We start from the raw sequence: 27,229 nt of genomic DNA, 5'->3' as shown, positions 1-27,229 counted from the left end.
AAAATTTACAACTCATATCAAACTAGTAACGTTAACAAGCATAAATAAATAAGTTTTAACCTTTTTTACCACGAGATTGGAGACTACAATGTCCGAAAATGAGGACAATGGGTTTTAAACAAAGCAGAACAAACTGCAACAACATCCCCATTGCCTCCATTCAAACTCAATTTAAATTTTTCTTCTTTTGAAGTCCTCCAAACTGTTGCAGTATTAAATGTATCACGCCATCTTTTTGCTTCCTCTTTTTTCACCTTGTGACAATTAATCATGTGTATTGTCCTTCCTGCATAATTGTGTGCTGCGGTTTTGAGGGTTTTTATCTTTTTGTAAGGGGGTATTTGTCACAGGTCAACTCTTAGTGTGTGATGACGACGTGTTCGCCGCCTGACTCAGTCTAAAGAGACAATGCTTTTATAGAAATATGTGCGCTGTGAGACGTTGTTTCGGGAACAAAGAGTCTCATAATGCGGACAGCGCGCATGGAGATTACTGTTTTATTACATAGCTCGGCTTGTAATGAACCTCTCGTCTTTTCATGAATCACAACTCTGGCTTGGATTAAGGCAAAAATAAACCACACAACGGTTCTTATACAACAGGTCCCAGCAGAGGATAATGAGGTTATGTGCCTAGATTTGGTCCAGAGGAGTGGACCCTCCCTTTCGGCCCTCTGACAATTTGCTGCCCTGACACACTATGAACGCATCGCAGTTCACAATTCCCATTTTTCTTCAGAGAACTTTTCCACAACAAACTCGGTGAAATATGTGAGGGATTGAAAACACACACACACAGTCCAAAAAAGTCGGCTTCACCCTACGCCAAAAAAACCATAAACACATGCCTCATTCCATGACGCCAGCGCCCACCCCTCTCTCCTCGGCTCCTCTTACAGTCCGCAGATTTTTCCTGAAGAATGTTAACACACTGGAGTCGTGTTCTGGCAGTTGTTGATCACAGCTCTTTTGTTTACTGCCAAATGTGTCATTACAAGACGAGGCTCCTCACCTCGCGGGAGCACTATACGTTGTCAGATTCCTCTCCTCCGCCCGCTCTATTAAATAAGTGGCTGTCGAAAGGTGGAGGACGTAATAAAGGAATCCCGGCTCATGCTTCTAAAGACGGGTGCTTAAAAAAGAACTCACCGTGAGCAGATGACTTCTGAGCCGATGTGCACCGGTTTTCATGTTGTCACGACAACACAACAATTATCGAGTTATCAGAAGCGGTTCAAAGTCCTGGTGGTGACACCGGCGAACAGCAGGGGCAGCGTACGCAACCGGCAAAAGAAGAAGAGCGACTGATTTACAGCAGGCAGATTTAATCAAGACTTGTTGTTTCAAGACATACCTCAGGTCAATTTGATAAATCAGATATTCTCGTGCCGTTTGAAATAGAAATCCGACTCTGGCGCTGGTGGTCCAAGCACATATATATATTTATGTGCCCCTTTACTCTATGGCTCATTTGCTGAGGAATGCGGCACAAGACTCGTGCGCTGTGCGTGCATGATGACGATCTTGTGAGCTGCAGTTGATTTGAACCAACCCGTCTTGTAGACTCAGCTTGATTAGCTACAGTCGATAAACAGACCTGGAAAGAAGACAAAAATGTGTCACGATCGTTTGTGTATTTGGTTTTCTATTGCCAGCCACTGGAAGTGAGATGTAAGGATGGCTGGTAGAGTGGCTGGTAGTCCAGTGGATTTCGAACACGCAATATTAGGGTTCCTGCAAATAAAAGCTAACCTAATGTGACCTAGCGTTCTGCAGATTTATTTCCCACCCCAAATTACACTAGCAGTACTTTGGGGTAGCACTCATAGTGGTTTCTTTGAGGTAAATGTTAAAGGAACCTGTATAAGACAGTTCTGTAGTTCTCAAAGTTGAGATCAGATAAATTTCGGACCCCTGACCAAAGTTTAGTTACTAATCTCTTACATTTCCCTTGGCTAAAGGAACACTGGCTGTTTGCACAAATGAGGAAGGACATTTTTCCCTGGCCTGCCCTTTGTTCTCTGTTGTTGCACTCGCATGTGTTTGCAGGCATGCAGCTGTGCGTGCGTCGAACTGAAGTTGTAACTCAAGAAAGAACCTGCAGGCCCCGGGGTTCTTGTTTATGCCCGGCTCTGCCCGACGTGTGTGTGTGTTAGACTGAACCATCAGATAGGGAGAAATGTGACAGCATGTCAGACTGTAGTAAACGCTCGGAGCAAGGATGCCTGGAATGCCTCTTGTCAGAAGGGAAAAGGGTGTGGGTGTAATTACACCAAAAATGACTGAATCTCACTTAAATAACGTGCATCCTCCAACCCTGTGTCTCTTTCTCTTATCCGTCTCTAGTTAAACATTATTTGGACCATCTGGAAACAGGAAATAAAACTAGTTTAGTACATGACATCATCCACGGCGCTAATCAAGTTTTAGGATAACTTAAAATGATGTGTCTTATCCCTGATTGTGCTTTCATAACAGCGCTGCACTTTGTTGATAATTCAGTCCACATGTCACAGTGTGAAATGAATTATTGACCCCTGGGCCAATTTTTCCAAGTTTTTGGAAGCTGTGTGCGCGAAGGGAGGGTGCTGATCATGATTAAAACAGGATGACAAGCATTCTGATTATTCAGAGGCCCTCGTGTTGTCTTTCTTCGCAAGAAAATCATGTATTTCATGTGAAAACAAGCAAAACAAGGAGAATAATTCATAATTTCAGACCTCAAAATGTGAATTTATGGGTTGGCAGTCGCTTGTTGTGGCGTCGGGAGGCTCGCCGGGACTTTGTTTGGGACCAATGTTGATTTCAAACAGATCCTGCGACACACATTTGACAGCAAAAGCTTTTTTAGCCACTGTGTGAAGCAAACAACCTAAACCACACATTCACCACCGTTTTCCTCTTTGCCTTTTTATTGACCAACCCAATTTCTCTGCATCGTTTTATTTTTTTACTGGTTCCATTACAGCAGTGCATGGCGTGACAATTGTTTTTTTTTTTGTTTTTTTTGCACCATCCTGATTCCAGCTCTGTGACCTTAAACAACCAGGCAGACAGACAAATAAAAGATTTCTATGCGACCAAAATCTGTGTCTGCACTGTATTGCGTTGCACAGTCATTTTCTAATTTTGGAAGTATGAACATATGACAAATATGCATCAACTTTGGCATATAAGAACACAACTGTTAACTGAGGCAACCCAGCACAAGCACCAATTGTGGTTTCGAGTATCACAGCTCAAGCAGATTAGAGCAATTATCTGTTGCGTATCCCGAGGGCTGTTCCAGCCACAACTTTTTTCTTCTTTGCAAGAAACCTTTGTCATGTGAAAAAGTAGAGCTCCTTGGGCAAGTTTAGGAAAATACCTCTCAAGAACAACGGCCTGCGTTGCACAAAAGCCTAACCTCTGGTTCAGTGGCTGGGAATGTCCCAAATAATTTGATGTTGAGACAAAATTACCAGACAATAGTACTCGGTAGGGAAGAGGGCACATTATGTGGTCCTACAGGAATGAGGCGAAGAAGTTTCGTTTTGAACTAATGTAATGAATTAAATGGATTCATTGTCCCCAGTGAATGGATCGTTGGTGGTTTTGCATGGCTCCAGTTTGGATGAATTCGAAGGACGTAGAGTCAAACTAAAGTAAAAGTATGTGGACATATGAGTGTGCTAACATGTTAGCATTTACCTCAAAGCCCTATAGACCCCTTCATGACCCATGTCACTGTGACTTCATGATGTTAGCTGGAGGCAAAACAGAGGGAAGCTTGAGGTGAACACTGTAACTTTCAACCATGAAAATGTTGTCTTGTTGTAAAACAATGGCTTTAAGTTTCATCACATACCAGCCACTGCTAGATGACTTTGGTTTAGCTTTGGCGATTAAAAGAAAGGATTGGAGTGAGACAATCATCAACAACGGGCACACATCATATCAGGTCACATGAATGTAGTCCCGTCAGTCAGAGTCAACTTTTTAAAATAACACTCACGGTCTTGGAGAATGAGCATATTATAGTATATTGTCTAAAATCTGTGTTTTCCTCGTGCATTCTTGCCAAAACAGTCCATTGAAATATGCTAACCGGCTATAGTGTATGAAATGTTTTGCATCCAGTTAAGCCCCGCCCCTCAACAAACGTCACATTGTTGACAAAAAAGGGGTCTAGAATATTTCAGTTTAACCTAGCTCCATGCAGCCAATAGCAGGATTGTCTGTGTGGATTAACTGCACCACACTCCACTCCAGATATCCTTATCCTTGTATCCAGGAATGGAAATAAATTTGATGATGAACGATGTTTTAAACCAGAATGGCTGGGAAAGTTTAAATAATTAAGAAAAGGCGAAGGGAATAGACTAAATGTTCTGCGCCATTGGCACTAAATGGCATCATTGTTGTTACAGCGAATTTAAAACATACTGTGCGTCTGGTAGTTGTTCTGCAGAATGTGGCCTTCAGAAAAAAAAAGTCTAATGCCAAAGGGTTTAGGCAGACAGACAGATTGATCCCAAACACTTGGTGATCACCGTGATTTATATGTTCAATGACGGCTAATGCTGCCAGCAGGAGCACTAATCCAGGATCAGGACATTTTCTTTTCACGCGTGAAGAATAAAACCGGGGCTGCTACATACAGACTCCAGCTCTGTGTTCCACCTGAAGCACGAGACGCTCGGTGAAATCACAAACCTGTGTTTATGTGAGCACAGACAGCCCGCGTACATTGAGATTATGAAGCTGTAGGGCGGTCATCAACATGCCATAATAGACTGGAATGACAGGGAGTCAACCACGCAGGCTAATGTGGATGTTTCATATAGAATGAGTGTGGAATTTTGACAATAGCTCCCAACAGGCTTCACGAAAAACAGCATCGTGACTCACTGCTCCCTGACATGTTGCTCTTGTAGGTGCTCTGAGGTCCCGACTGCCCTAAATGACAGGTTGCCTCTCTGAGTGCCAGACAGCAGCACATTAACATGACGTAAAAATCTCCATCTCGTTTTGGCTCGGCCCAGGGAACTGACCTATATGAGAGATAATTACAGGTTTTTGCAGCGTAACATCTGAATTGAACTGAACTGGGCGAAACTTACTTCAGTAAGGTAGAGAAGTAGGTACATCTGAAATATGTTGAACAGTATTTTGGAATAGTTTTTTCTATTGCTGCTCCGAAATTATGGAACGATCTGCAACTGCCACCTCACTTTCCATTTCCGAAACATGTCTTAAATCCTATTTTTATTCTTTTTTGTCATCTGTCTTAAGTTCTTAAAGACCCCTTCATGGTTTGTAAACAATGTTATGTTTTTTGAGGGGCGGGGCTTAACTGGAGTCAAAACATCTCAAACACCATAGCCTGTAAACGGCAGTTAGCATATTTCAATGGACTGTTTTGGCACGGATGGCATATTTTAGAGAATATACTGGCACACTCACTCTCCGAGACCGTGAGTGTTATTTTAAAAAGTCAACTCTGAATGATGGGTCTATATTCACCGACCCCTACACTCTCACTCACTGGATGGACAATTTGACCAAAGAAGGACACAGAGGGGGCGAAGTCTGGTCTGTCTTTATTAAGTGAAGCCTCTCCAACAAAGATATTAAAAAAAGTAAGTGGAACCACTGTGGGGGGTAACGTAGTAAATGCAACTTCTGCTTGGACCCCCCTGAAACATACAGCTAATGTTGCGTTACCTAGCAGTTAGCATTAGCATTAACGTGTAACAAAGAATCCCCCAAATAAGCATTAACTTAACGTTATTTCTGTCACGATTTAGTCTATCCCATAACATTTTCCACGCTGAAACTATGTTGTATTGCATATTAATCTGACCTGATATAAAATGTGCCCGTTGTTGTTGATTGGCTCACTCCAGTTCTTTCTTTAAATCACCAAAACTAACAGGATTCAGTGCGGTATATTGCGGTATATTGCCAGATTCAGATCACAGGATCTGAATCTGGCAATATACCGCACGGATTACAGGGTTTTTCGCATGAAAGACACTGGGGAACTAGGGAAATTAGTTTTAAGAGAGTAGTCTTTCCTGTGTCTGATACTGATACACAAATGTGTATGGTACACAAATTAACAAGTCAGCAGCTAGAGAGGCTGAAGAAGAGATGCATACGTAAAAGTGAAGTCAGTTTTTAAACCTGGAACCCAAAAAAGTTTTTGAACATACATATATATTGCAGTGCCAACCTTTACAAAATGTACTGTATGATTTTTTTGTGTTGTTTTATAAGACAGACAGTGTTGTGAGATTTATTGTCGTTATTGAAAAATGTACCAAAACTTAAGGTGTGCCCCAGACCAAGAAGCAACGTGGTGCTGCAAAAATTTGAGTTTAAAGCATCTTTGTAATAAGATGCTACTGACAGAACGGCCTCAAACCCTTCTTCTGACAATTCTGGTAATTCTGGTATTTACAGAATTGCGTAGTTACATGAAACATGTTTAACTTGAAAAGCAACGCCGCATTTTCCTTCCAGTAATGTAGTGAAAAAGGAGAGTGCCACACCTTCACGCATGCTATAATACAATTGACCGTAGCTGAATAACATCAGACTTAGATGCAACAGCACGAGCCGCTCCAAGCCTCCTGCCTCCACGAGGACAAGCTTCTCATTAGCTGCTCCTCCTCCTTTATGCAATACACCTGCGATCTCCTCAGTCCCCTCGGGTCAGTCGCCAGTAGGAGCTCTCCAGACACGAAAGGTGAGTGACGGATATTTATTTTTCTCTCCGCCGGCCCATTTTTCACCCGCATGTGCAGCAGTTAAGTAAAATTAACTGCTGCTTTCCTGCTGTTCTACACCTGTTGAGGCTTGAAAGGAGGCAGGTCCATGGATATCGTGGCATAATTTGTTGGCTGAGAGTCAAGTTTCATCTCGTCCCTTTGTCATTTATGGAAACATGATGTATCAGAATGTGGCAGTGTAATACATACATGTGTTTGCTGTAGATGTGATTAATATTGTAGACACAAGGTTTGTGGTTTAAGTGCCAACACAGTGAGCAGATTAAAAGCTGTTCCCTGTGTCACACTTTATACATAGTAACAGTATAGAAATATAGTGGATTATGTTTTTATTTATCTAAAGAACCTTTTCACACCTCTCTCTTCAGGTGAGATTACTCTTTTGTTTCTGTGCTGACTGCCATTGTTGGTATACTTCCTTAAGCCCGGTAACCACAACGCCACACCCACATGACACAGCAACATGTGAGTTATCACATGTCAAAGCGCCAGCAGTAATATGATAGCATTATGCAAAGCCGAAGGCCAGAATATGTTACGGTTACAGTTAGATGGATTTTAAAGTCAGCCTTCTGGGATTTTGTTGTGAACTCATTTCCAGTTTTATTTTCCACCAGCTTTCCCCACCTGTGGCTTATTATTAATTCATCCCTGCTGGCATACATAACCATAGCTTTCCACCACACACTTGCCAGTTTGCCTGGCTAGTTTTTTGCCTTGAGGCAACAGAGATGAAGGAGCCGAAATATGAGTTCTTGCCCGCTCTCGAGGAACATGCTGTTCCAATTTATACGACATAATCTGATCATGTATAGTATAATGTGTTCTTGCCACACCTGTGTTTTGAGGAATGCATCGGGTTGCCTGAATTTTGCAATGTCATCGTGATGGCACCTGTTTCACTGTGTCCCACAACATCACTGGTGCAGTCAATGCAGTTGGTAGTAGGTTCGGATGCAAGTCATGCATTCCTGGCATAAAAAAATGCTCCAGCTGGTTTTTGTATGTAAGTACATAAACTCAGTTATTTATTCACTTTTAAGGCTACTTCACTCATCTGTGCTACTACAGAGGGATGTTGTTTGTGTCACAGCACATGTGTCCGTATTTAGCCGCATGTTCTTTGTGAGCCCCAGCCAGAGGTGAATGTTTCCAACTTTTTCTTGCGCTCCGACCGCAGTGCTGAGGCAGCTAGTCGGATTTGGCGAAACGGCGCCTTCTGTCATCGCCGCGCCGCTGATGGGTTTTTGGCAGGAAAATTAAAAAGAATAAGGGAAACCAGTAATGCTGGGCCTGGTTTTCCGTAATCAGCGTCGAGCAATCAGCAACAACCTGCTATGATGTTTTCATGAACTGTATGTAGCTTGGGGGTGGGAGGGTTAAAGCCACAAGGAGTTGATTGTTCTCTTGTGAACGTAGTGAAACGCTCTTGTCATTTCCCTATAACGGATGTAGATCTAGGTCACTTCATTGCAGGAATGTATGCCAATAACATTTAACTTTTTCACTAGCTACCTGTCATACCTTTTTGGTTATCTGCGTGACTATCAGGTCTGTTGTATCCTCCTTATTAATGATCTGGAAAGAAGAAAGACAAAAACAGTCATCGGCTCTATCGCTTGCCACTTAATTAGGTACACCTGTTGAATTGCTTAACACATATATCATACAGGCTGGTATGAGTATTTCATAAAATTGCTGATCTACTGGGATTTTCACGCACAACCATCTCTAGGGTTTACAGAGAATGGTCCGAAAAAGAGAAAATATCCAGTGAGCGGCAGTTGTGTGGACGGAAATGCCTTGTTGATGTGAGAGAATGGGCAGACTGGTTGGAGATGATAGAAAGGCAACAGTTGAACTTTGAAGAAGATGGGCTGCAGCAGCAGAAGACCACACCGGGGGCCACTCCTGTCAGCTAAGAACAGGAAACTGAGACGACAGTTCACACAGACTCACCAAAACTGGACAATAGAAGATTGGAAAAACGTTGCCTGGTCTGACGAGTCTTGATTTCAGCTATGACATTCGGATGGCAGGCTCAGAATCTGAAGTAAACAACATGAAAGCATGGATCCATCCTGCTTTGTATCAACGGTTCAGGCTGGTGGTGGTGGTGGTGTAATGGTGTGGGGGATATTTTCTTGAGCATGAGCAAACTGAGCATGGTTTAAATGCCACAGCCTACCTGAGTATTGTTGCTGACCATGTCCATCCCTTTATGAACACAGTGGACCATCTTCTGACAGCTACTTCCAACAGGATAATGTCACAAAGCTCATATCATCTCAAACTGGTTTCTTGAACATGACAATGAGTTCACTGTACTCCAATGGCCTCCACAGTCACCAGATCTCAATCCGATAGAGCACCTTTGGGTTGTGGCGGAACGGATATTCTCATCATAGATGTGCAGCTGATAAATCTGCAGCAACTATGTGAGACTATCATGTCAATATGGATCAAAATCTCCGACACCTTGCTGAAAGTATGACACAAAGAATTAAGGCAGTTCTGAAGGTAAAAGGGGGTCCAACCTTTTACTAGCAAGGTGTACCTAATGAAGTGACCGTGAGTGTGCACTTCATGTTGCCCATCTATTGTGGCCAATAGCTCACATGTCCAGCTGGGCTCCTTTTGGTGGTCAAAGGTCATATGTCAAGGCTGTGTATATCAGGAATGGGATGGGGGAACTTGGCCTAAAAACATCTCACCAAAGAATTGTATAGATGTCGGAATCAGGTCATCACGTGTTATTTATGTGTAGTTGCAGAACATAAAAGAGATTCTTAAGACCCCTCTCCCCTTGACCGTGGTGCTTAACCTCACTTTAGTCTCTCTATTTCCAAGCGTATGACACGAACCGGAATTCCAAACCACACCGGCCAGAGCTGCCAAGTCAGCAAAGACCACAGTAACGAAATAACCAAATCAGCCTCTAATGAACGCGATGACCTGTAATGATATAATTACTTCCCGGATACCCCACGACTTTGTCAGGTGCACAACAATGGAGGTATCTGGGGCACGGGTCGCTAAGAATTAATCATTTGTTTTTGCTGACTCGAAATATCAGCTTCAGTTAATTCATCGGCGTGCCTTCAGAGTCAGAGTCCCACAGAGTTTTGTGCTCTTTAATTCTCCTCGGGGATGGAAAAACAGGAGCCCTTTCATTAGCCGTCAGTGGAGGCGGGGGGGGGGCTTATTATTTGATGTTTTGAGATAATCCAACGCTGCATTCCTTCCCGGGGCTGTCTTAACTCGGAGTGTGAAGGTCTGGGAGCCGTGGCCAGATTAGATGGATTAATTACTGAATAGCGGACTTACCGGCTAAAGGCTTGATTTATCCTCATTTTGCAGAATCAGTGTAACCAGCTTTTGACTTTATACTGCTCCACTGGTTACAGATACACATAAAGTGCATCAGATATTAAGCTAGCAGCCAGCATCATAGTAGATGTTGCATGCGTCCTACAGTGGTGTTAAGTTTAAAGTTTTTTTTGCATAAATACGCTACTGTTCATGTTGCCATTGTGGTCGCGTAAAGTTAAAAATATTTCCTCATGAGTCCAACACCCTGACTCGTAAAAGTCCCATGATGTGATGATTTAGCCGTCGGCTTCGGGCTCAGTGAACAACAGGAATCTGGGTTTGTTTTTGCTCTCCGTAGTCTCGCCCCAGAGCCCGGTCTACCGTCGCAGGCACACGCTCGACGGTTGAGGGAGAGACAGGGTCGAAACTCACTTTTCTGTAAAATGATCCGGACGAGCAGGGTCTTAATTAACCCGGCTCATTAAAGCACCACCTCGGGAGGCTTAGTGACCACAGTCTACATCCACAGACGGAGGTGAGTACAGGACGAGTGATGCCCTCCTGAGAATTGTCGTTTTTATCAAATAATCATCTTTAACTATAATGTGCAACATGGAAATCCATATATAGCTATATATGAATATATATATATATATGTTTAGGGTTGTCTAGTGTGGTAGCCTAGCATAAATAAGCATAAATATTCCTTTCTTTGTTCCACGGATGAACTAAAGTATAAAAAGACTTAATACATCAAGCTAAAATTACAAGATTGATATCGTTCCTCATCAATGCTTGGATAAACTTAATCCAGCCTCCACTTTAGACAGAATGTCAGTTAAGGTGTGTTTCTTGAAAATCCCCAAGCCCATGACCTTCACACCCAAATTCGCTGGCAAGCCCCTCTGTTGCAAAACTACCCGACGCTCTTCTCACGCGAAACAGCCGCACGCACAGTCTTTCTAAAAATATGCGTCCCCACTTTCAAGCGGCAGCCATTCCTATGACGGGCAGCTTTCACACCGCCTGCTAGTCCACTTTGGATTTCTGATGCGGTTCTCAAACCAGGTCCAGCACACAGAGCCTCGGAAAGAATGTGAAAAGCCCCGCAGCTTTAATCCTGGGTCCGATTCTGGTAACAGGTGTAATAATAAATTCAAAACGTGGCAAAGAACTAGTAGCAGAGAACTAGTAATTTGACAACTGGTGAGACCAGTCCGTTGCAATTTAAAGTCTCGTGGAACTGCCACTCAGAACTTTCCCATAAAACCTAAAAGGAAGCATTATCAGCACCAAGTATCTGGTAAACCACATACCTCAGTGGAGCCATGTACAGTGTGGACATAAGGCCGTATGTTACACTTAAATGACTCCTCTTTTACAAGGTGCTCGTACCCAGGTCGAAGGGGAAGGGGGTTAGGCCACAGGCATGTTTACCTATTTAGGACATAAGAGTCTGGGAAGGAGATGAGGAGTTTGACCGCTTTCCACTCCCAAGGTTTCCAAGGGTTCAGCTAAAGGAAGAAGGCCACTTTAGCTTCTTCTCCCAGTGGGTTTGACATGAGGGGTTTAATTTTATTCTTGTCTGGTAGTTGACCTGGCGTTCTCACATTCGTACTGTGAAAAACAACCTGTCCAAAAACGCATGGTTATTCATGTCTTATTTTGTTACTTGTCAAACTTTATCTGCTCTATCTTATCTGCTTTATCTTAATCATTAGCTTTCTTGGCTTGGCTTTCTTAAGGAAAGCCAAGCATTTCGGGTTCCTCTCCAATAGTGGAACGAAATACAAAGTCAGAGCCAAGAAGCGGTTAGTTCATCTATGGCTAAACCAACACGTTAAACAAAGTGACCCGCCTTATCTCGGTAGTTTCATTCAAACGGAAATTCATTTAGAACATCAGCCAAACTCTTTATCTGACAGCAAATAGCCGTGGAACCGAACCGTGTCGCAGGCTTTTATGTTGTGCACATGTTGTGTAACCGAATTGGCCGCTCAAATTGGAAAATGAAACTATCTTGTAGCCATTTCTGAAAGCTAAAATCATATCTCTGTCAGTTTGTGGCTCGCAGCCAGACTGGCTCACTAAGTAAGCATGTATTGGATGTCTAGGCGGAGACGTCGCTCGTGAATGCTCTCCTTCAGCTTGCCAGACGATCTCTGTAACCAATGCCAAATCGTTTCACACATTAAAAAAGACTTCAATACCCATAGTTCTGTTAAACTTCCATTATTTAAACTACAGACGTTCTGGTCTTGCTTACAAATGCTAGGTTTCTATTCTGATCGTGAATGAATCCCTAGCCTCTACTGTACTTTGACCCACCGCTTCCCTGGATGTCTGTTGGCATTTGTTGTGTCCCAGTGACAGACTACCTTTTCCGTCACTCTCTTTAACCTGCTGCAATGATTCTTCCTGTTAAAAGTCTTGCGACTGCTACTAAGGATGGAGGAGGAGGAGGAGGAGTTGGGGTTCACAATAGTTTACCGCTGTATGCCATTGACCCACTGGCCTGGATGCCAGACAGCAATAAAAGTAAAGCATCTAGAAACTGCGCACAGCCGTGCCTGGTCTGAGTTACATGCCATGGCACCACGTTTACAGAGTCTGCAGGTTTGTCAGGGCAGAACAATGGGGACTGTATCGAAGGACCCCTTGCCGCTGGGGTTTTATTTGGCCCCTGGGAAGCAAAGCGGAGCCTGTGTGCGTGGAGTACGCACGTCGATGAGGAATTCATACATTGTAAATGGTTGCAAGACTTTTTTTTTTTTTTTTTTAGCACTTCCTGGCTCTTGACCCTTGACTTTTTAATTTTCTTCATGGAATTTCCTTGACTAATGAGAGGGAAACTGAAGTAAATTGTGACATAAATTCATGTAGGAATTTTAAGTAGCACACGTTTGCTTGTAAGAAACAATATAATACACAACAGAAGTAGTTGAGCTAGTAAATAAAGCCAGTGAATGGTAAAGTTTGGCTTGAATTGTCACGTAGGGACTTGCACTCAGGGCTGTGGGGTGTGTATACGTTTCTATACTAATATTAGCATTTGTGCCGTGTGAGATATGTATATTTGTTCGTGGGGTTGGTCCAACACATTCTTGTTTTCTTTTCCCCCTTATAGTCTCTGACAATGAGCTTGCGATATGGCTATCGCTAACTGATCGTAAACCTTTATCAGTTGATGGCACATACAGTCAGAAGTTATAAACAGAACAACATGTACTGTTCTCGAAATCCTCAGATGAACTGATACAACAGCAGCACTACAGACATGATATGAAAATGAAATCATGCAAATGGGCAAAATTATTTAATGTAAATGGAAAATATACAGTACATTATGGAAGATTTATGTTTTTACTGTTGACAGGTGTCAACACAGCCTGTTAAACATGCTGCGAGTAGATAAAGAGAAGTGTAAGCTGAGGTATGTGTTTTCGTATGAATGAACTATGTAGGACGGTTGCAGGTTATTCTAGGTCAGCTGCAAATTTTATTTTTAGTCCCTCAAACAAGGCCTACATAAGAAAATAATTGTATGAGTCCGTTATCCACCTGTTACAACGACCTGTGTTTAAGGCAACCAGACTCCATTCACAAAAACAGTAATTTTACCTCGTTGGTATGCAGCTACGTATTGTATTATTCGCTGTGTTAACAAATGAATTTAGGTCTAAATTAAGTTATTCAAACAGCAAAGTAATAGCGGTAGACCTGCAGCGCCCTTTTACCAGCAGGTGGAATCACTGTGTCTATCAATGGAGGAAGGTGACTTGCACTTCATTTGTCACATGGGCAAAACAAGTAAAACAGTTGTGAGCTTTTATCAGAGGAAATAGTGATAAGAAAGGCAGGCTGTGGGTAATAGGTAAAGGGAAAGTAGGGAAACAGGATGGCACACTAACACACATCTAGGTAATGATTGGAGAAAAGATGTTAAATATAGATTTATACATATATTTATATATTTTTTCTAAGGGGATAATGAGGAAGTGTATGGGAGAGGGAGGGGGGTTATGTGAGGAAATTTTGTTTTGTAACAACATCAAAAAAAAAAAGGACTCAGTACCCATGATGCTTTGTGGTTCATTTTGTAACCTGTTTATTGCCGGTTAACATCCATTCGCCAGACTCGACCCCATACATAGTGCCTGAATAAATTTGGGTAGAGGAGCTGTGGCCGGTAAGCAGCTCCCAATGCCTGGATTAAACCATTTGCCTTCCCACACGGAGGGGTGGTCGCCGTGTACAGAACTACAGGAAACGCAGAGGTAGGCGATGTGATGTTGATTTATCCTCAATGTATCCTTTAAAACGACATGTCAAGCGACTGGAACTGTGCAGTCTCAGCGAATTCGTTTTCCGGCATCAGCCGCAGGGCATCCTGACACTTAATCACGCCTCTGCTATTCAATTCCTCACCGATAATGTTACGTGAAGGCGTTACACTAGTACAGTACCATGTATTTCATAACGAGACCAAGGTAGCACGTGCGCCGTTACAGCGCCTTTGTCCTCTTTTCCGTTTTTGATTTAATTTTTCTTAAATTGTCTCGTGCTCATATAGAGGCAGTGGAAGCTGAGTGGGTGAAGGTGGCACGCGTGTGCGGTTATATCAGCATTACGTGGTCACATGGCTCAGCAGGGGACGGTGTGGAGGGAAAAGACGAGGTGCTGAGGTTAACGCGACGTTTACGGCGGAGAACAAGAAGTCCCTCAGACATGTAACATCCGGAAGTGTTAAACACTCCCGACTCCGATGCTCTGAGTGTGTGATTAAAAATGTAAAACAATAAAACCGAGTTTGAGTGAGGCTTTTGTTTTCGATAGGAAGTCCACAACAATAAATAAAAGTCATATTCAAAATATTTTAAATTGGTTATTTAACATACATTATAACAGAATAGCAGCTTTCTTCATATATTCAGACACTTTTGACAAAAAAAAAATGTAAAAATAAACACTATATTTTTTTTTCACACCACAGCACAAAAAAAAAACTAGTTTTTATGAAAGAACGCTGTGGAGAGGGCACAACCTGATGCACACGCAAAAAATTAAGTGTCCTGCACAAAACAGATAAAGGACGCCCACCCACACGAGCTCGTCCTTCAGCCTCACATCCCAGATAAGCGCAGCCAACGGCGAGAAAACACGCTCGCCTTATGTCCTCGAGAAGCTCGCTGAGAATATGTGCGTGCTTTTTTGCTCTTTCTTTGACTTTTTTCCCCCCGCTTTCAGCTCGCTCCGTGGGATTTCGAACTCGCCGCCGTCCTTTTCACCCTTTCCTTTCTTCCTCAGGGGTGTGTGCGTACCCATGCCAGAGACAGCCATGGCCGACCAACCGCCTCAACACCAGGCTGACCCGCTGCTGACCAAGTTCCACCAAGGGAGCCTCCCCGCCCGGAAGGTGGCCACCAAGGACGGGCTGCACGCCAGGGGGCAGTGGGCCAGCAAGGCCGAGTTCCTCCTGGCCGTGGCCGGACAGATCATCGGCTTGGGAAACGTCTGGAGGTTCCCTTACCTCTGCTACAAAAACGGAGGAGGTAAAGAGACGAACCCATCGTCTGCCGTCTGTTGGCTCAATAATAAATGACGGTGCTCACTGTCACCTTTTGTGCTTGTGTCAAAGGTGTGTTCTTCGTCCCCTACCTGCTGTTCCTGGTGTTATGTGGCATCCCCCTCTTCCTCCTGGAGACCTCGCTGGGACAGTACACCAGCCTGGGAGGGGTCAGCGCCTGGAGGACAATCTGCCCACTGTTCGGAGGTCAGTTCGTTTCACGCTCACTTGAAGACTCGAAGCCTTTTCTCCCTTTTTGCTGACTTTCCCTTTCTCCGACTTTCCACCTCACTTGCCCTTGTCTTTTTCACGATCTTTTGTTTTCTGCACTGGCGCAAGCATTCAAAGCATTCCTCTGTCCGCATCAGTGTAAACCCTCATAAACAGAGCGTCTGCAATCAGACGTTTTGGCAGTCCCTGCCGGCCGAAACGCATGCGGAGATCATATTGAATGTCGGCCTGTGTATCAAAACAATTTAAGAGCGCAGGAGGCAAGACGCTCCCGCCGCTGCCAAGAAAAACACGCGCCTTATGTTGAGTGTCTTGTTTTTCATGGTATGTCGCCATCCGAAACGAAGGGTCGCGGTTAAGCATTAACTTGACACACAATTGAAACGGAACCCGTGCCTTTTCTTTCTTTTTTTTTTTTTTGTTAATGAGAAATTAAACTCTGTGTGAAGTTATTTAAGTTGCACACATGATCCCTGATAATCCAGCCCCTTCAGGAATGGAAGCTGCTTTACACAATTAAACACTGGGAGGGAAGGAATGCATTGAAGTATCGAGGAAATTAGACCTGCGCTATAGTCATGCACCGACTGGATATGAACCTGATGCACCCTTTCACTAAAAGCACTATAGCGGACTTTGATCATTCATACTGCCTGGGTATTTATTTATAGGCCCTGGGATAAGTTGCTAGCAAACAGCCTGTCTCAAGTTCAGTGTTACATACACAGAGACTCTAATTCTAAATGTTATGTTTAATAGCAGCAGCTGTGATTGGTCAACGAAGCCATAACTCAGAACCTTCCCTAACCAAACACATTAAATGAACAGCATGGACCTTTTGTTCCCGGGTTCTCGGAGGGAGAGTGGTTAGACAAGCATCACTGAGGAGGAAAAAAAACAACAAAAAATAAAGAGACATCGGTGGTTGATGTTAAAACCCGTCTATGTGAGGATTCAGCACTTTTCCTCACTTTTCCGCGCGCCTCGTGACTTCTGGTCCACGTTGTTTTAGTCGAGCCGACTCTCGGGTTCATCCTTCACACGAAGAGCAGCGAGATGGTGTCAGCGATACAGCTAATGTTACGCAAAGGGGCCTTGTAGCGAGAAGGTTGGGACACAGCAGTTAGTCACTTTTTTTTTGGCACCCCTTAATGCGTCAACAGCTCCGACACTGTTTGCCCAATGGTACTTCAGCAGGGTTTGCTCATTCCTTAAAAAGACATTAACAATTTGTCGACCTGCTGAGCTGGTTACCGAGAGCGGAAGTGGACATTACTCATAATTGGTGAGCAATTTAACTTTTTGCTGCCCTGAAAAGAAATGATCTTGAGAAGGCTGGTAGCGTGCTAACTGGACCGCCTGCCAAACACATTGTAAACAGATTATATACGAGTGAGTGTATGGTTTTCCTCTTTTTTCAATGAAAAATTATGAGCGCGCCAGCATGTTCTTCTCTACCCCTGGGCCCATATGGCTTCCAGATGCACACACTCCTTTCTCTGACAGCTGGTTATTTGAAGGCAACTGGTTCGGCCCAAACTTCAGGTTTCCGCGCCCCGTACCTAACCCTAACCCTAACCCTAAGTCCTTCACCAGGCGCATGTGCGCTTGAGCTTAATATAGCTGTACACAAACAAAGAAATGCCTCTGTGGGAATTCCTCACATTTGGGACGCCACCATCAGATAAAGGCCTGAATCTCATTAGCGGACGCCACAAGCAGCTATTTGTCTGGACAAACAGCCTATACACTGTAGCCCACGCAGGGCCTCGTGAGGTTATCGTCCATTCCTAGCGAGGATATACTAGGTGTGGGCTGGCAGTCGAGTGTCCCGATGAAAGCGCCCACTCACGAGACACTCGAGTGACTCGGGAATGTCACGTGCGCACATGGCCGCTTTGAAGCTCGTCTCCATGCGTTCACGTATGTATCTGATGAAGATACCATCTGCTTGTGTGAACCCATCACGCCATTTCACCCGCATGCTTCTCCCTACGTCTCCGCAGGTCTGGGCTACGCGAGTCAGGTGATGATCCTGCACGGCTGCGTGTACTACATAGTCATCCTGGCGTGGGCTCTCTTTTACCTGTCCTACAGCTTCCAGGCGGAGCTGCCGTGGTCGCACTGTAACAACACGTGGAACACTGGTCAGAGAAAATAATAATGATAATAATAATAATGCGAAGGAAGGTGCTGCTTGAGCAATGTTTGGGAGCTTTTTAAGGGAATTAAACGGTTGTGTGCGTTCTCCACACAGACGCGTGTGTCTTGTTCCACCACCACAACCAGACGACCAACGCGAGCAGCCTGCCCGAGAACGCCACTTCCCCCGTAATGGAGTTTTGGGAGTGAGTGTGGCCTCTTCAGAGTACTGATGGGGGCGTTGATGAAGCCTCTTGGAAAACCACTGGGGGTTTGGCATTAACAGCAGCATGTGTGTTCTAGGCGGGAAGTGCTCCGCCTGTCCGACACTTTAGATGAGCTGGGTCCCATCAACTGGAAGCTGGCTCTGTGTCTGGCCGTCGTCTGGCTCGTCTGCTACTTCTGCGTCTGGAAGGGAGTCAAGTCGACGGGGAAGGTGAGCGGAAAACACGCAGGCGTTTTATTTTCCCGAGGTATTTGGGAAGTTGCTGGAAGAGCGTTTGCCAAATGGAACATTTTTTGAGTAATAGTTGCACAAAAGGTAGGGCTTGACGAGAGCCTGATAGTGATCCGTTCTTTTTAAAAATACCTGGATCTGCCTCGATACCGATCTCCTGATACGAATCAGGGCTTCCTGGAGAGAAAGCCCAGAGTCACTCTTCTAAAGCTTTTAGTTTTCTATCTTCATCTGAGGTTAACATTCTGTGTCAACTTGAAATGCATTAAGAGAAAACAAGAATAATTGTATCCCTGAGGGCAGATAAATCGTTGGAGTTGTGTTCCCATGTTACTGGATTCTCTCGGTATCTCACTAAAGGACGTTCAACGGAGCAGACTTGCTAACTTACTAGCTCCTTACATTAAATTATTCAATTAAATTGAACAGCTTATATGCCGTTTGATGTATCTGAACAACATTCAAGGGGTTTGCCATAAAATAAGTAGAGACCCCTTGTTAATAATGAATAAGCCAGGCCGTATCCTGCTGCAGTGACTTCTTGTTTTGACGCCGTCTTCTGAAACAACAAAACCCTGAGGTGTGGTAAAGCATAAATCTGCTTGAAACAAGGGACTGGGCTCTGCAGTTATTTTGCAGGCCCTGTTTGCTGGGCCACTGCCGCCATCCATCAACAAGTCCTTCCCGTGACCACATCTGTGTGTACCTTCTAGGTGGTGTACCTGACGGCCACCTTCCCATATGTCATGCTGTTTGTGCTGCTGGTGCGCGGTGCCACCCTGCCCGGAGCCGTCCAGGGCATCGTCTACTACCTCAAACCCAACCACACGCGCCTGGCAGACCCACAGGTACACAGACGCGACAGGAATATTTAGCGTTTAAAAGTTTGAGGCGACAGAAGCTCTTCTAGTTGTTCTTGCAGGTGGTATGGATGCTCCTGTGGGTAAGGGAAGGGGGAGGGTGTAGCTGTCAGGTGAGTCCTCTTTGGAAATTGTTTGCGAAAGGTCTCACCAGATGCCGCCAAAGAGGAAACACAACAGGTTGCCAGGCGGCTTAAGTAGCTTTGACGGCTACCGTGCTACCTGGCAATGCAATTCTTGTTTGCAAGGTAAACTTGCTGATAACGGCCACGCAGTTTAGCGTCGGCTTTTCTGCAAAGCGTGCAAATACTGAACTGCCAGAAGACTAACCTTTACCCCGAAAGAGCAGACTAATAAAGGACGTAATTTAGCTCCTGTTGCCTCTTATCTTTCCTTTTGTTTTTTCCTCTCGCTCTGTTTCCGTAGGTGTGGATGGACGCTGGCACCCAGATATTTTTCTCTTACGGGATCTGCCTGGGGAGTCTCACGGCCTTGGGCAGTTACAACAAATACAACAACGATTGCTACAAGTGAGACACTTTGTCACACGCGCAAACCCGCACAGCAGCGCCTCCCTCGCCGCTTCAGTCAGACCGTACCCTGTGAAATGCTAGACGCAGGCTCCTCACTAGTCAGATGGCTTCCAGAAGGAATGGCTGGAATGGACAGAAAAAATACACTGATACAGCCACACCTTAAATAAGAGCCCTCGCTGCCGTGTTTCCCACACTCTAGGACTCCCACGCACCCCTTGGACAGAGACACAAGAGCTTGACTTTTGACTTACATTTACAGCACAGACCTCCACGACGCCACCATTACTTTTTAATGCACGTTGCATGCTTCTTAACTGAAACAAGTGTTTTTTTGTGTGTGTGTTTGCCTCCAGGGATTCTTTCATGCTGTGCCTCCTGAACAGTGCCACCAGTTTCCTGGCGGGTTTCGCCATCTTCTCTGTGCTGGGCTTCATGGCCGAGGAGCAGGGCGTTGATATATCCACCGTGGCCGAGTCAGGTAAATCAGGGTCTCATTGAGCTCCTGTTCTAACAGAACTAAAGGTGCTATAGTTGAGTTTTTGCCAGACGGGTTGATTTCTGTTTCGACTTCCTGTTTCAGTTTCAACATTGGCAACTGAAACTTTTAGGGAAAATTTCAGTAAATTTCAGCCGATATCTCCAAACCTCCTCAGTTAATCTTAACAAGTCTTTATTGATCCAAAACAATCATTTGAAAATTGCGGAGATGGAGGAATGCGAAAATGGAACCACGCTCGCCCTCTAACCCTAATTACCCACCCTAACCCAGCATTACCCACCCTAACCCTTATCCACCGTAACCCTAACCCACCTTAACCCACCCTAACCCTAACCCTTACCTACCTTAACCCACCATAACCCTAACCCATCCTTGCCCACCCTAACCCAGCATTACCCACCCTAACCCTTATCCACCCTAACCCTAACCCAGCATTACCCACCCTAACCCAACATTACCCACCCTAACCCTTATCCACCCTAACCCTAACCCACCCTAACCCTTATCCACCCTAACCCACCTTAACCTTAACCCTAATCCACCCTAACCCTAACCCACCCTAACCCGAACCCACCTTAACCCACCCTAACCCTTATCCACCCTAACCCACCTTAACCTTAACCCTAATCCACCCTAACCCTAACCCACCCTTATCCACCCTAACTCAGCCTAACCCATGTAATTACATTTCTGGGGAGGTGCACATCAGCTAAAACACTAGGCGCTCAAGTAAAGGTGCGTACGGGTAACACGATGCACCAGATGGTTTGTTGCTCAGAACACCTGGGAGTTCGTCCAGGGACGCCATCTGAGAAGGCAGCAGTGTAGCCAGCGCCGTAGTTAGCATGCTGCTAGATGACCCATCTTTGCAAGGAAAATGTTTTCACTTGCACATTTAAAGGCGCCCATAGCGGCCACAAGTAAAAGCAAGTGAGCTCTGAGACTTTCCATAAAGCAACAAAAACTGTTAAAATACACAGGCGCTGCGATTTATTTTAAGGCTATTAAACACACACAGCGTGTGTACACTGACTCTATTAAACTCACCAGAGGACAGATTGTGTATTAATCCTCCACTGAAAATAGTCCCAGACAAATCCAAGGAAATTGCAGTATTTTTATTTAAAGAATGAGTCAATCGTCCTACGTACTTAACGTCCCTCCCAACTTAAGTCGCCGTGTTTGTCTTCTCAGGACCGGGCCTCGCCTTCATCGCCTACCCCAGGGCTGTATCCATGATGCCCCTGCCCCAGCTCTGGTCCGTCTGCTTCTTCCTCATGATCATCATGCTGGGGCTGGACACTCAGGTAGACGCCGGCCGACTTTGATGAATCGCTTTAAACAGGCGCCGATGTATCGCGTCCCGTAAAAACTCCCCTGTCTCTCAGTTTGTGAGCCTGGAGGCCCTGATGACGTCCGTGGCCGACCTGTACCCTCAAGTGATCCGGCGGGGCCACCGCAGAGAGCTGCTGCTGCTCCTCGTCTGCATCGTCTGCTTCCTGGTCGGGCTGGTCATGGTCACGCCGGTGAGTCGGAGGAGACGGACGGATGCACAAGTAGATGGTGTTTGTTTTAAATGTGAAGGAATAACGGAGTTTATGTCCGTCTCCACCCCGTGCAGGGCGGTCTCTATGTGTTCCAGATCTATGATCACTTCTCCTGCAGTGGAGCCAGCCTCCTGCTTCTCTCCATCTTCCAGTCTCTGGCCATCGGCTGGGTTTACGGTACGAATCCAAACTTTCCTTTCCTTTTTAATATCTTATTTATCCCCTTTTCTCAATATTTTCTTTAGTTTCCTTTATTTCAATGCTCCTTTGTCCTTTTTCCACTTATCTATTCCTCTTTCCAGTCTTCTTCAGTCTGCTTCTTCTTTTCCTTTCTTTCTATTGCTTCTTCTTTTCCTTTCTTTCTATTGCTTCTTCTTTACCTTTCTTTCTGTTGCTTCTTTTCCTTTCTTTCTATTGCTTCTTCTATTCATATAGAGTCCAGATATTATTATTATTATTATTAATCAGGAAATACCCACACCGTCAATTCACATAGAAAATATAAAAATAAATAATTCCGTGTCAATGAATGTAACTCCTTCCATCCTATACCATTCCTCCCCTCCTCCTGCATTCCTCTTGGACTCGGTAGACAGTATATTAACGTGGCTGCAGCTACCCACTGTTGGAAGGAGACTGGCTCCCGGCCAGGCCCCTGTCTGTCTCCTGCGGGCCCTAAATCAGCCCCCGGGCCCCGTCGCCCCCGTGTCTCAGTCTGCCGGCCCCAGGGAGCCCCCTGTCCCAGCCAGACACTGGGCTCCGAAGCACAAAAACACAGTTTATTTAAATGCGCGATGGGTGGGAACGTGTACGTTTAGACAATTAACTTCAAATCTAGAATTAAGAACCAAAAATATAATGTGTAGAGGTGCAGAGACAGCAAGACGGCTTTTATGGCTCTCAGCGTTAACTGGACTGAGTAACGCGGCGGCCGCTACACTTCACTACACCTTTCCCCCCTTTTTATGACTGTGGGAATTTACAGTTGTTTTAAAGACGCTGACAACAACTAACACTGTTGGGCTGCTGCTGCTGCTGCTGCTGCTTACGGGGTTCCTGGAGGAGGAGGAGGAGGCTCCGAGGTCGGTGTGAAATCGAGGTGCAGAAGTGTAGTAACCGCGTGCCCTCACGGTCAACTGATCACATTGAAAACGTATGGAGCAAGAGAGCGCCACGCAATAAGACTTTCGCAAGGAGAAATGTGTGAAAACACCCTGAAACAGGAAGTGACACAAAAAAACATTTACAAGCGGTAGTAGGAGTCTGGCAGCAACGTCATTTGGACTTAATTGCCCGCGGCGTTTCGAACAATGGCGATAATGCACACGGAAAACACCCTTGCGGCCTCGCCGACCTCCGTCCGATGAGACGGAGGTAGCAGATCGCGTCCGTTTCCTCACACGGTGCTGAGTTGCAAATTTTCTGTCGCCCTCCGCAGAACCAGCACGTAAGACAACTTCAAAGTTGCTGCGAAATCGCTCAAAGAGCTGAACTCAAGGACCCGCGCTGCTCTTTTCTTTGGCCACGAACTTATCAATCACATTCTGTTTAATGATGAAAGCAGACAGCGAAGGTCCCATGTTCCCTTTCAGTCCCTGCTGCTCCGTCTAGCACAGAGGAACTACCATCGTAGTGGTTTTATATTTATTAGTAATCGTTAAGAAAATAAATCTTCTAGCTGTCTAGGTTTTGATTTTGTCTTTATAAGCAGAAAGCAGCGTATCAGGATCTAGATTGTCCATTTTATTAAAAAAAAAAAAATTAACTTTTGCTGGTTAAAGTGGTAAAACTGGGATAAAAATAATGTTTTCTGACTAAAGCCGGCCGCCTCCACCAAATCGTGGGGCCAAACCGAACCGCGACCTAACCTCACCGTGCTCTTGTTTTGGCCACAGGAGCCAAGCGCTTCAGTGCCAACATCCAGGATATGACCGGCTACAGCCCCCTGCCTGTCTTCCAGCTGTGCTGGAAGTACTTGACCCCCGCTGTGTGCACCGTGAGTAACCTCTCCCCGCTGACCCGCTTTCACATTGTTCAGTGTCTGCTCGCTGAATACACAAGAAACACATGCTCTGCATTCCTGATTTTAAAAGGTGTAATAAAAATGATGTAAAAGCATCTAAATTGTGGCAATTATTTTTTCTCTCCTTAAGGCCACCTTTATTTTTTCCCTGGTGTGCTGGTCTCCACTGAGCCTTGTGAAAGGACTGGTCGCTCCGGTTTGGGCCACCACTCTTGGCTGGATTCTTACCCTCTCGTCCGTTTCCCTGCTTCCCATCTGGGCCATCTACGCCCTGGTCACCACCCCTGGAACCCTGCCACAGGTTAAACCAGCTCATGTTCTGCCGATAATCTATTACTAACCCTTGGGTGTGCGCTCGGCTAAGTGCAATGTTTTCTTTCTTTCTTTTTTTTCTTCATCCCCAACAGCGTTTCCAGCGTCTGTGCAGCCCCACCAAAACCTCACCGCTGACCTTCGAGCACCTCTCCGCCAATGGTTCAGCGCTAACCTACAGCCCTGCGCTGCAGCTCGCAGCCAAACAGCCGATCGTAAGGAGCGTCCGAGACCAGAAGACCTGATAACGATTAACAGCAATGTAACACTGGTTGCCGCTCAGTCAGTCTGTCAGTCGGGGGTGGCGGACAAGAGGGTTGAAGGTCCGGATTCTCCTTCGTATAAATTTATAGTAAATAGATTGTAACCGCTCGACTTATATATCAAACGCGGCCGCGTTCAGCTGACTCTGTAAAGCGCCATTTTTAGCATCGCACAGCCCGCTGCACCCAGGTCTGCCATTTGACCCAAGATTCAGGGGTTTTTCTTTCACAAATATTTATATTCATTTGGTTATTACATTACATTTACTGTCAGCCTGCAAAATATATATATATATGTATGTATACATATATATATATACACATGTATGTGTGTGTATATATATATATCAATCAATATCTGTGACGACTCACGCGATCATGAAAAACTTCATTCAAAGAGTCTGACTGATATCGCTCAACTGGTGTTATCGGGCCGATACTAGCTCATAACAGCTATCACTAAAATTAATGGTTAAAAAAATAACAAAAATTCACAGAGCACAAATAAATACAGTTCATATAGAAAGTAGCTTATTTACATATTTTTACATAGCTATAGTGATAGATATAGATTGTCAGCCGATACACTCCTGAATGAATGATACTCGCTATAATCAACCCCAGAGATCTGGTATCAATCTAGTTCTACTCAACTCAAATGAGAAGAGGTTATCTGTATCTTTATATATTCCTGGTTATGACTGGTTATGGCTCCAGGTATCCACACATAAAAGTCGGACTCCTTATATCATGAAACTCAGATATCTGACTGGTAATGTTGACCATTGCTGCCTGAATGCGCCGGTTGTTTTGCTTGAGAAGAGCTTCCTAAGAGGGTCCGGACCTGAATCGGGACACGGTTTAGTTTACCTTTCAGACCAGCTGCCACACCCTGTTCCCCCCCGGCTGCCAGTGTTGGTATTGCAACGTAGCATATACTCCCAAATCTTAACCGTTTACTTTCATTACTATACACCTTTTAGCCTCTTTTTTTTTTGTTGTTTTTTTATTTTATTTTTTTTATTTACTGTCACTGCGCTCGAGGACCATGTGATTACAGCCTCTACAGGCTTTCGATGGCGCAGGATGCAAACTAAGCACTTAGCCCATGTTTCCCTTGTTTTCTTGTTTTGCCAGCAGTTCTGTATCCTCTCTATGAGAGATTGAGTGTTCACCGCTCCGTTTAGCTTCTGATTCTCCACTAAACATGTCTGTCGATTTATTTCGCATTACGCATTCATCATCTGAAATGACTCCATGAGTTAGACGTTTATACAAAGTGATATATATCTGTTTTAATTTTATTTTATGCTCTGTTGTTACGTGCTCTGTGTCATGTCGTGGGGTTGGAATTATTCATAGCACGCCTTACATCCAGACCAAGTGGAGCAAAAATGCACTAGTTGCATTACCAAATATACAATTTTTAATTTTTTTTCATTTTACTGACAGACGTCTACACTCAACGGAACGACTGAAACGTGCAGTCTGCTTCTTAACGCATGCGATCATGTCGCGGTTGCAGGTGTAGACACATTAGGTGGCGTTTTTACAATAAGTAAGGCATTATTTTTTCATCTTTGCACTGTAATTCACCAAGCTGGGAGACATGCAATCACACAATCTGAAACAGCATTTCGTCGCTGTCCGATTAAAAAAACACATGTATACAACATTTTACCCTAGCAACTGACACATTCAGTATCTATATGACCGATGGAACGATGCTTTAAGACGCAATCTATTTAAAATGTATCTCCATTGGATGTCAGAAATGTCAGTCAAAAATTATGCATGAAAAAAAGAAATTTGGAGATACGTGTTTTTCATCGGACAGCGACAATTTAACAATATTGCTGCTAAAGAACTATGACAACATACACACACAAATATATATGTATAAAAAATATTTTTCAGTTTATTTTTGTTTGACAGCTCTGCCACTCTGTTGTGATTCTCTTTCACTGTAACATTTAAACGACGTGGTAATATGCCGTTGCTCTTAAAGAAAAAGGTTCAGTTTTTAAAAGTGGAAAACTCAGTAGAATCTGTCTTTTTTTTTCATTTCACTGATGCATAAAGCTTTAAACAAAAGAATCAATCAATGCACAAAGGGTAATATGTTTTGATTAAGCTACGGTGTTGGACTGGAGGACGCTTTAATAATTTACAAACTGCTTTCGTTATGATGTGTGTATTTTTTAATTTTTATTTTTGTCAGGGTTTCACTGGGGTTTAGTTTGGGATATGAAATTAACTGCTTTCGGACAGAATGTACGTCTCACTGGGAGCGCCTGTGTAAATCCATCTCGACGGAGAATGTTTCCGAAGCAGGAGTGTGATGTTGTGTTTTATTATGTTAGAATCTCCTTATGCAAACTTGAAACTGCTGTCAGGCGCACCCGGATCAGAGTTGTTGTTTTCTTTTTTGATCCTTTTTCGAATGCTCCGTTGAGATTAATTTAAGAAACTAAACTCCTGTCGTGTTTTTTTGAAAGGGTTTTTTTTTTTTAGTTCGGATTCGAATGTGTTTGTCTTCTGTTTACACGTGTATACATGTGCCTCTTTGTTTTAAAATAGATTTCTTGTATATCGATCTCTTTTCTAAATGAATACATATACATTGTGGATAAAAAAAAAGCCTGTGTTCATTTGGCGTTTGAGTGAGAAGCTGTGTGTGTGTGGAGTGTACCTGTGTTCACCCTG

At 44.3% G+C, this 27,229-nt stretch overlaps 1 protein-coding gene across 3 annotated transcripts; it reads left to right on the top strand.

Annotated features, from left to right (window-relative positions):
• The first annotated feature begins 6,611 nt into the window (after nucleotides 1–6,611).
• Nucleotides 6,612–26,712, top strand: LOC125000949 (sodium- and chloride-dependent GABA transporter 2-like). 3 transcript variants are annotated; one of them, XM_047576727.1, is made up of 15 exons: nucleotides 6,612–6,732; nucleotides 15,395–15,639; nucleotides 15,726–15,860; nucleotides 17,891–18,031; nucleotides 18,142–18,232; nucleotides 18,330–18,462; nucleotides 19,197–19,331; nucleotides 19,770–19,873; nucleotides 20,233–20,357; nucleotides 21,573–21,685; nucleotides 21,767–21,904; nucleotides 22,000–22,102; nucleotides 23,821–23,921; nucleotides 24,079–24,249; nucleotides 24,356–26,712. In XM_047576727.1, the coding sequence occupies exons 2-15, from the start codon at nucleotides 15,411–15,413 to the stop codon at nucleotides 24,503–24,505; spliced, it is 1,869 nt and encodes a 622-aa protein (XP_047432683.1). In that variant the 5' UTR covers nucleotides 6,612–6,732; nucleotides 15,395–15,410; the 3' UTR covers nucleotides 24,506–26,712. The 3 variants fall into 3 exon arrangements, with proteins under 3 accessions (XP_047432683.1, XP_047432681.1, XP_047432682.1); XM_047576725.1 differs by lacking the exon at nucleotides 6,612–6,732 and adding an exon at nucleotides 14,207–14,364; XM_047576726.1 differs by lacking the exon at nucleotides 6,612–6,732 and adding an exon at nucleotides 15,163–15,286.
• Nucleotides 26,713–27,229: the final 517 nt, after the last annotated feature.

The sequence above is a fragment of the Mugil cephalus genome, chromosome 23, assembly GCF_022458985.1.
Source record: "Mugil cephalus isolate CIBA_MC_2020 chromosome 23, CIBA_Mcephalus_1.1, whole genome shotgun sequence".
NCBI lineage: Eukaryota > Metazoa > Chordata > Actinopteri > Mugiliformes > Mugilidae > Mugil > Mugil cephalus.
Note: the sequence above shows the minus strand (reverse complement) of the source record. Positions and strands in the feature narration are given on the sequence as shown.